This window comes from Nicotiana tabacum, chromosome 16 (assembly GCF_000715075.1).
Source record: "Nicotiana tabacum cultivar K326 chromosome 16, ASM71507v2, whole genome shotgun sequence".
Lineage (NCBI taxonomy): Eukaryota > Viridiplantae > Streptophyta > Magnoliopsida > Solanales > Solanaceae > Nicotiana > Nicotiana tabacum.
This window is the reverse complement of record NC_134095.1, coordinates 28,242,810-28,253,109: the sequence shown is the minus strand read 5'-3', so window position 1 is coordinate 28,253,109 and position 10,300 is coordinate 28,242,810. Positions and strand designations below refer to the sequence as shown.

At 34.9% G+C, this 10,300-nt stretch overlaps 1 protein-coding gene across 1 annotated transcript; it reads left to right on the top strand.

The window, feature by feature from the left end:
- Positions 1–3,006: 3,006 nt before the first annotated feature.
- On the top strand, positions 3,007–8,830 carry LOC107761446 (phosphoenolpyruvate carboxykinase (ATP) 1). Its single transcript, XM_016579669.2, has 13 exons — positions 3,007–3,152; positions 3,488–3,757; positions 4,365–4,549; positions 4,885–5,038; positions 5,221–5,305; positions 6,252–6,352; positions 6,563–6,861; positions 7,003–7,176; positions 7,255–7,320; positions 7,406–7,584; positions 7,675–7,844; positions 7,928–8,096; positions 8,396–8,830. Exons 2-13 carry the CDS (start codon positions 3,495–3,497, stop codon positions 8,537–8,539), a joined length of 1,989 nt encoding a protein of 662 aa, XP_016435155.1. The 5' UTR covers positions 3,007–3,152; positions 3,488–3,494; the 3' UTR covers positions 8,540–8,830.
- The last annotated feature ends 1,470 nt before the right edge of the window (positions 8,831–10,300 follow it).

The following is a 10,300-nucleotide window of genomic DNA, read 5'->3' as shown; positions in this document are numbered from 1 at the left end:
ATTGCAAATAAAACACAAAACGGCATGAAAACACATATATATAAATCAGGATATTAACAGACAAATTTATTTTACAAATTTATATTTTTTAGAAAACACTAATATTAAATCCGGATAAATTTAACATGCTAGTTTAGAAAAAAAACACAAACCGAAATAGAACACATACAAATCAAATAATATGCATTATTATAAATGTTTCAACTTAAAATAAATCGAAATACCTCGATTTAGAATTTTCGGAAAGCAAAAAGATTGAAATTTTGACTCCGGAAGTGTGAATCAACAATAACACGAAGCTCTACTTGAATGTGGGACCTACGTTCTTCAAGTTTTATGTGTCGGGAGGAAAAAAAATGAGGGCAGAAGCGGGTATGGGGTGGGGGACCAAGAAGAGAGGGGACGATTAAAATAATGGAGGATGAATCGACGAAGAAGACGGAAGGGGTTTAAAAAATGGATGTATAGCGCCACAATACCTGGCGCTATATATAAAATGTATGTATAGCGCCAGGTATTGTGGCGCTATACCTGGGCGTGTCAGATTTTAAAGTATAGTGCCACAATATCTGGCGCTATACATTAACGGTGCCGTTATTGTTAATGTATAGCGCCAGATAATGTGCGCTATATATAAAAATGTAATTTTTTTTACCACCTATTTGTGTACTTTGAGTCCAAAAGAACCACATTTTGGTTCCGTACTCTCCTATAAATGTTTCTTTCTCCTTGCGCTATATATATCCTTTTAAAAAAAGAATTCCTTCCCATTAAGGTCACGTAGGCGAATTTGATACAAATTATATAAGTATATGTGTGAAAAGACATTTACTTTTAATTGCATATTAACTCTGAGTTTTGTGTTTGTCTATGTGTATATCAGAAGGTTTCTCACATGGCTTCCTCCCGCATTTTTGCAGTGTACAATGCGCGCTTTGTTTTTAACTGTGCTTCTCTTAAGAAAAATCCTACACGAAATAAATATGTTTTAGGAATACATCTTCGTAATGCATGTTTGATCAAAGTTTATAGGGATCTTGTTGTGAAATAGTAGCAATTTCAAAATTTTGAGGATGTGAGAATAGGCGATATATAATAGACATAGAGCTTCAGTAGCTCAGCTTAGCTCTGTAAACTTACTATTATAGTAAGCGTTATAATTTTTTGGGTGTTTTTGGAAATTTTGTAATGCAATTATGCTAGGAAAAAAGGTAATTAATTACGGTGATAAAAAGGTCAAATTTGCAACGAAATCTTGGTCCCAGTAAACATTAAAGTCCAATGCCCTATTTGAAGCATAAATAGAAGAGGGAGAATCTACTTAATTAAGAAGTTTCTTTACCACTTGCTTTTAGGATAGTTGTGTTAAACAGCCGTAACCAAGTCATATTTACCCCAGATATAGCTTTATCATATAGAAGGTGTAACCACATACATTATAAAGATCGTTTTTCTTTTTGAAAAGAGTTAATTAAATGACTTGAATATTTATAAGTTCCCAGGCTTGATTACCTCCATTTTTTCACTCTTTTTTAAAAGATAAACAGTGATCCTAAAACAAAGAGCTAACATGGTATGGTATTTAATATTTTTGCAAGGCCAAGTTGATAAAACCATCATATAAATAGAGATGAGCTGACGATGTATAGCTGCTAATGCAGTAGTAACAGATATAGAATAGAATAAAGTAAAGAAGAGAACAAATGCAGAATGTCAAATTTGGCTTTGTGATTACGCCTCTGACGTGTATCCAGCATCCCACATTTCTTCGTTTGGCACCGAACACTTACGTATACCCTTATTTCTCACTTCTATTAAATTCCCCAACTGACCTTTTCTCCTCTATCCTTTTATTTTATTTTTCCTTTTCATTTGATAAAAAAGAAAATGAAAAAGTAACTATTAAGCCTGCTAATTTTGTTACTGAAGTTCAAAGTTATAGGATTTGTTGTTGCAGCGCAGCATCTAAGTGCGCGTTTGGACATAAGAATTGTAAAAAAGTAAAATCTTTTTATGGTATTTGAAAATTAGAGTCGTGTTTAGACATGAATACAAATTTTGATTGTTTTTTAATTTTTGTGATTCATCTGAATTGAAAATTTTGAAAAACAACTTTTGGAGTTTTTCAAATTTTTAAAAAAAATCTAAAATTCATTTTCAAGTGAAAATTGAAAATTTTATGGCTAAATAATGATTTCGAAAAAAAGTAATTTTTTTTAAAAAAAAGTAAAAAAATTTATGACCGGCCCTAATGTTTTAATTAACTGAACTTGTCCTCTTCTATCTCCTCTCCATTATTCATGGATCTAATTAATTCATAGAAATTTAGAAAAAGTACCTATATTATAGTTATCCACGTAAGAAACAATTAGATATGATATATGATTAAAATTGAATTGTCAAGATCTATCATTTTTTCAGCCAGTTGACTGGTTCTTTACTAATATTAGTTCAAACATCTAATGAAAATAAAAAAGTGGATCTTAATCTTTTATAGATTAAATATTTATGGTAAACACTTAGTCACATAGGTATTTATATTAAACCAACAGATACATAAACATGTGTTTCAATGATTCTGCATACACCTTTTCACTAAATTATGGTTAATTATAGTACTACATATTTCATCTCATTAAATCACTTAATACTGCTAAGTTAATATGGTCTCATATAAACACTCGTATAAATTATTACAAAAAATTTACTCTGTTAGTCCCGTAAGAATAGAAGGTTAAGATCCATTATCTCTATTTCCGGTGTTTGTTCCTTTTTTGAAATTTTCCATTAGCAAGTAATTCATCTTTCATGTACATGTTCCGAAATTAATTAACGGCCTTACTTGTGCATGTTGTCTTTTTCCAGCCATTTAAAACATTTTCTTTTTTAAGTTTGAAAAATCTTATCTTGAGAACTCTTTGGGTTATCCATTAACCATGGTTAGCTGAACCAAAGGTTGAACCGTGTGACAAGGCACTATAAATTCAGCAGCTCAGTTGCCCAAAAAGAACACATCTTTCCATTTGTTGCTTTTCATCTTTGTTCACTTCAAATACAGTGTATGGTTGAGCCATTTCGTTTCAACCCTTTTGCTTAAAGTTTCAGCTTTTCTCAAGTCTTCATTCTCATCACCATCTTCCTCTCTGATTCTGGTAATTAGCTCTCCTTTTCATCTCTGTTTTCCTTTCAGCATATTATCAAACATCTTAATTCCGCCATAAACATCCATGATTTATGAACGTGAATTTCCAAAATTAGCGTAGTAGTTATATATATAGTGGAGGAAATGCAAAGGCGAACGCTGAGAATTCACCTGAACATATTGTTTTCAGCTCGAACAATGCATAGATAGGCAAAAAAATATTAATATACTTGCATATAATAAGATCACACACGATAAATTCGCTTTGATAAAATTGGGACATGCCCTAGAAATTGTTAATTGGTGGTATTTTTTTGTTTTTCTTTCTTGTGATTATATTTGCAGGATAAAGATGGCATCAAACGGAAATGGAGAATTTAGTTTCGACAGTAAGAGGAGAAGTGGGCTGCCGAAGATCCAGACACAGAAGACAGACGATGACAACGTGGTTTGCCACGACGACAGTGCTACGCCGGTGAAAGCGCAGACATTGGACGAGTTGCATTCTCTTCAGAAGAAGAAATCGGCGCCCACTACTCCCATTAAGTCCCCCCATGCCTTTGGCGTTGCCGTTTCTGAAGAAGAACGCCAGAAACAACAGCTCCAATCCATTAGGTAATCTATATGTTTTAGTCATTGCCATAGAAGTTTCCATATTACCGATACGACGGCGTTTCATATAGGATCTTTCTTTGTCGTATTTATCCATTTCGAAATTAATGTTTAGCTGAAATAAGGAAAGAAATCTAGTGTCTATGATATCGGTGTGATATTTAATGCGGATGACATTGGCCCACATAATACTATCTCAATTTAAAGAGAAAGGTACGTCTGACTTGCTTGCTATCTCCATTTTTTATCGTGGCGTCTTAACGTTGGAGTCGCTGCCAAAAATAAAAGATTAAATTAGGAGGCTTTCTAGTCTTTATGATTTTTCACAGTAACTGCATAATATAAACTCTTTCGAACTTTTTCTTTTTTCAATTACTTGCGTGTTTATCACAACCCAAAAGTAACCAAAAAAAATAAATTAAAGTTGTGATCTAGTGGTAACGTATCCCCACTACAAGTGGAAAATTACTATTCCACCAAAAAAATTCACTTTCCTACTATTTACCTGTCTATCTTAACGTAAAAATTCAAAATTTAGTGACTATGACGACATTTCCTTCTCTTTTTGGTAACATGCTAAACTTTTTGTTTTTTCACAATCTAAAAATAGTGCGTCATTGGCATCATTGACACGAGAGACTGGTCCAAAGGTGGTGAAAGGAGACCCGGCAAGACAAGCGGAAACGCCGAAGGTGGCACAGTCACATGCAACTCACCACCACCACGCGCCTACCCTTAACATTAGTGACAGTGCCCTCAAGTTCACGCACATTCTCTACAATCTCTCTCCTGCTGGTAAATAATTTTCTATCCTACTATTACAATATGACTCATCTCTCTTGACTTTTTCAATCTTTGACTAATAATAATAGTTCCTACCCACCCCTCCCTATTATTTTTATAGTCACTAATTTAATTGAATTCTTGTGCCATTTTCAAGTTTAGTTTCGTAATCAAATTAATTTAGAAAGTCTGAATGTACTATACTGTACAATCTTTTCTTACTCTGATGATTTTATTACTTTGGTCAAATCTTGTCAAGTGAAAATTGAAGTAAGGAAAAAAGGGATATTGTATGGTTAAACGCTCAATATTTTTTAAAGAATATAATTCACTTTTCCTTTTGGTAGAGCTGTATGAGCAAGCAATCAAGTATGAGAAGGGGTCATTTATCACGTCCAGTGGTGCATTGGCTACACTTTCGGGAGCCAAAACGGGCCGTTCCCCTAGAGACAAGCGTGTTGTTAGAGACGAAACCACTGAAAAAGACCTTTGGTGGGGAAAGTAAGTCCCCTGTTTTTACTCTATATATAAAATAAAATATAATTACACGTATATAAATCCTAGATCCGTATATCCATTTAGATATGATATTAATTTATAAATTTCTTTATTCCATAAAATTATTATTTTTAGTTTGTAGTGTCACTTTCTAACGTTTATTGATTTTTTTTTTTTTGTAACAGGGGCTCGCCCAATATCGAAATGGACGAGCAGACTTTCTTAATCAACAGAGAAAGAGCTGTTGATTACCTGTGCTCATTGGAGAAGGTATTTACTTTATTTTCTTAAACAATATTTTCATTTCAGTAAAGTCTGCTTTCATAATCAGTTTTTACATGCAGATCGCTTAAGTTATACAGTATATCTTATCCACTTGGTTATTAATGTCAACGATATAAAAGTTATGCTTCTGCCTTGCTTGGTGCTATCCCATCATCATCTACATAATCACCGCGTTTAATTGCCTAAAAGAATAAGTATAAGTACCTAATTAAAAATAGAGTCGGTCAATTAATAATTTAATTCCAGAACTTGAGGAGATAGATAGTACTCAGTCCATAGTCATTCTTCGATAATCTATAGGCATGCCTTATTTATCATAAATAAAATACTACTAATATGTATGGAGCAAACGCCTTATTTCTCATGAATAAAATACTACTACTTGTATGGAGCAAACTATTTTCAATCCTTTTTCTTTTGTCGTGGTATATGAAATGGCTACAGTAGCTGTCACAAATTTTATGTTACATTGTCTTTGTCAGTCCTTATTTCCTGGTTGCCTCTTACGGCAATTGATGTAAACTGTTCTTAATTCCATTAAAGATAGAGCATGGCCACAGCCCACAGGACATTAGGCACTTATGGTTATGGTGCAACATAATCTCCTATCTTCTTTTAGGAATGGGGTATACTCAATAATTGAAATATCTTTCCGCCCTTAAATGAATATGTACACATATTTTCTTGATTTTTGGGTCCCAATATGGAGGAAATATCTGCCCATTCATATCTGCTACATACAATTGTATTCAAATAACTTTTTAAGGTATCTGAAGATCGAGATCATAGTTCTTTTGTTGATTTCAGAAGTTTAAGTCTTAGAAAACTTACCAGTAAAATACAAACAAGAATAAGAAGCTTCAATCATTTTAAAATGATGAAAATACAATGTTTTCTGACTAAATATTGAACAACTCGGGTCTCATTTCAGGTGTACGTGAATGATCAGTTCCTCAACTGGGATCCAAACAATCGTATCAAAGTTAGAATTGTATCTGCCAGAGCCTATCACTCCTTGTTCATGCACAACATGTAAGAAACTGATCATGATCCTTTTTCATAACTCTGTTTTTACATTCTTATGTGTTACAGCTCATCAGATAAGTATCCTCTACTTCTACAATTTTACTGTATTTAGATTTTACAACCAGTAAAGAGCTAGCCGTAGTTAATAAAAGGAATACAAAAGATGTAAATTAAAACATGTTAGTGAGTGCAATGGAATAACGGGGTCGGTGACAGGTGTATCCGACCCACTGCTGAAGAGCTGGAGGAATTTGGTACTCCGGACTTCACAATATACAATGCTGGCCAATTCCCATGTAACCGTTACACCCACTATATGACTTCCTCCACTAGCATAGACGTCAATCTTGCTAGGAAGGAAATGGTCATCCTTGGCACACAGTATGCTGGGGAAATGAAGAAAGGTCTTTTCAGCCTAATGCACTATCTAATGCCTATGCGCCAAATCCTCTCTCTACACTCTGGCTGCAATATGGGAAAAGGAGGAGATGTTGCCCTCTTCTTTGGTTTATCAGGTATATAGCATAAAGGGATTGGTCGGAGCAGCTATGACTCGTCCCCTCTACTTAACCTTGCCTATCTTATCGCAAAATTTTCCATTTTTTTTTTTTTGGACTCATGTTTCTCTTTCTGCACTTTCTTGTTCATCTTATTAGGAACTGGGAAGACAACACTGTCTACTGACCACAACCGATACCTGATTGGAGATGACGAACACTGCTGGAGTGATCATGGTGTCTCAAACATTGAAGGAGGTTGCTATGCCAAATGCATAGACCTTTCAAGGGAGAAGGAGCCTGATATCTGGAATGCCATCAAGTTTGGCACTGGTATTTTTCCTGATTCCCATGTCTTGACATTATTTGCTGTCAAGTGAACCCAAATTAATATGCTTGTTCTCTTTGCAGTGCTGGAAAATGTAGTTTTTGAAGAACATACTCGAGAAGTGGATTATGCAGACAAATCTGTGACAGGTAATAACTTTTCTTGACTTGAATAGAGATTTTTCATCTATTGTTGATGTTGCTTCGTCGCTATAGTGGAATGGTTTGATTGCAGAGAACACCAGGGCAGCATATCCAATTGAATACATTCCAAATGCTAAAATACCATGTGTTGGTCCTCATCCGAAGAACGTCATTCTTCTTGCATGTGATGCATTTGGCGTGCTCCCTCCAGTCAGCAAATTGAACTTGGCACAGACAATGTACCACTTTATCAGTGGCTACACAGCTTTGGTAATATATACATTTAAATATGACATGCCTCACAAATCACCATCAAGATATATAGATGTAATAATTATTGCTTGACAATATATTTCACAGGTGGCAGGAACTGAGGATGGTATTAAGGAGCCTACAGCAACATTTTCAGCATGTTTTGGTGCAGCATTTATAATGCTTCATCCAACAAAATATGCAGCTATGCTTGCTGAGAAGATGAAGAAACATGGAGCTACAGGATGGCTTGTGAACACCGGCTGGTCAGGTGGAAGGTAAAGATAATACTAAGAGCAGTCACCACAATATGTAATGCAATTGGATTATATAGGTAACAAATTTCTTTTTTTATGACCAGCTATGGATCAGGTCGCCGTATTAAGTTAGCATACACAAGGAAGATCATCGATGCTATCCACTCAGGGGCCCTTTTGAATGCAAATTACAAGAAGACTGAGGTATTTGGACTGGAGATTCCAACTGAACTCGAGGGTGTACCTTCCGAGATTCTTGATCCTATGAACACTGTAAGTAAATAGCATACACCTCAGCGTCGTCTAATTGCTATATTCTGCAAAATAACTTTGTGCTAAAAATTCGGCGAATCTAGGATTTAAATTCTATGGGTTCAATTTTAAGGTTTTTAACATTGAACCCATTATATATTTTTGAAGTTATGGGTTCATATCTACTATTTTTGCAATTTTAATGAATTTTTACATACAAATTTTTACTCCGCGGCGAAAGTTATGGATTCAGTTGAACCTGTAGGTAGTACACTACATCCCCCTCTGGCTAAAATGTATAATCTCATATGTTGCTACAGTGGCCCGACAAGAAGGCTCACAAGGATACCCTGTTGAAGCTGGGAGGTCTCTTTAGGAAGAATTTTGAGGTATTCACAAACTACAAGATCGGAACTGATAACAACCTGACTGAGGAGATCCTGGCTGCCGGTCCAAATTTCTAAATGAAGTATTTGCCTGAGTGATGGGGTTGGAGAAAATATGATCTAATATCAAAGAAAAAATAAGATAGCCAGAAAACATATGTAAATTATTTCTGTGCTAGACTTTACTTGTAACTGGCCAAGAAGGAGGTTTCACATCCATGAGTCATTGTCCTTTTTCTTCCTTTTTTTTCGTTTCTTTTTGTGTTGTTTTGTTTTCTGGTGAGGTTGAGGTTGAGGTGGAGGTCGTATTTGTAACACTTCATTCACTTGTGCTGTAATTTCTTCAGTCAATAACAAAAGCTTCATATCCATCTGTTTCTCCTTTATTTCATATCAGATAGGAACTGGAACGTTTCGTAAGAAAAGGAAGTGATACTCTTATTTGCGTTATTTTGTTAGTAAGGAATGATAAGGGAAAAATTTCCCTTTAGTGTTCCATACAGAGAACTTTTTGTGCAGTGAGGGTTTGAATTTGCCTCAAGCACTGTGTGCTTAAGATTGTTATCAAAAGAATTGACGCAAGTCACTGACTATGGTCATTGGGAACTATTTATGTGTTTGAAGCCGTTGAACCCCTGACCATTGAGCTAGGTTCTTGGGTTGTGCCAAAGGGATTCAAAATATAATTTATAGAGATACAAAATGGATTTTGCCTAATATATACAATGTAACTTTCCGGCGAAGGAGGTTCAAGTGAATCCTTCCACCCCCTAAATCCGCCCCTTGGTCGCAGCCCCCAACTTCTTAACAGTCTTGTATTGCCAAAGTTTGTTCAGTTCACCAGATGAGCTGCAAAATCTCCAGTATTTGCATAGTCACATCTATTACTGTCCAACATTAAATTGTTTACTGAAGGCACAGAAAGTTGCATTCAACTGTAGCACTTCTCGACTGGAGATTTGCACAAAACTGGAGGAGAAATGTAAAAAGGGTGACACTCAGACTGGCCAAATGTATCTCAATTCAGACATGTTTATGCTCTGCAATGGAGCTACAAGCCTACAACATAGAAATCTGACATGTCTATTACACCATTTGCTTTACCATCTAACATTTGGTGCTTGAGTTCAGCCTGAATTTTATTTGAATGTTTAACTAAGGCATGTTGTTAGTACAAGTGGGCAAAGGGAAGCTTAATTATAGATCAAGTGCTGAAGAACTGAAAAAGTAACAAACAAACAAACAAACAAACACTTTTTGAAGTTTGTCCAGGCTGTTAAAGCAGCCACATACTAGTACAATGGCTTATCAGCTTGGCATAAGTAATCTAGGAATTGTAAAATGTTGAGTCCTTCTGTGTTAGCCAAGACGATAACTCTTAAATTTTAGGAACTAGTCCATGAAAGTCATCTCTTTCACAGTGAGCCTAAATGCTTATCAGCCAATAATCAGCGAGGGAGCTTCGATATATCTGTACCACTTTATGCCATAGTTGTAATAGTATTTAGACCTGGGACTATTGGAAAACTAATTCAAAGTTGTAGTAGGAAACCTTAATTATTTAAGATTTGGTTTATTTAATTCATGTCTAAATAGAATTTGCAGTTAGAATAAATATAGGAATAGGCTTTCCTGTTTCTAGTTGAAATAAGTTTCATACTATTATAAATAAGAATATTGATAGCTTATTTTATGTGTGGAGGAAATAAAGAATTGTACAGATCCATCAGAGATTTATAATAAAATATTTTCCTTCAGGGACTTTTATACTTCCTCAGAAAGGTAGAACCCTATCATACTTAAAGATTGTAATTATATTACATTAGCAGATTAGCTCTT

What these genes read in the sequence shown, in the direction of transcription:
- LOC107761446 (XM_016579669.2), top strand. Translation starts at nt 3,495, where the DNA reads ATGGCATCAAACGGAAATGGAGAATTTAGTTTCGACAGTAAGAGGAGA. An exon ending in AAAGACCTTTGGTGGGGAAA is followed by an intron (nt 5,039 to 5,220) that starts GTAAGTCCCCTG and finishes TTTTTGTAACAG; the next exon opens with GGGCTCGCCCAATATCGAAA. An exon ending in ACCGGCTGGTCAGGTGGAAG is followed by an intron (nt 7,845 to 7,927) that starts GTAAAGATAATA and finishes TTTTATGACCAG; the next exon opens with CTATGGATCAGGTCGCCGTA.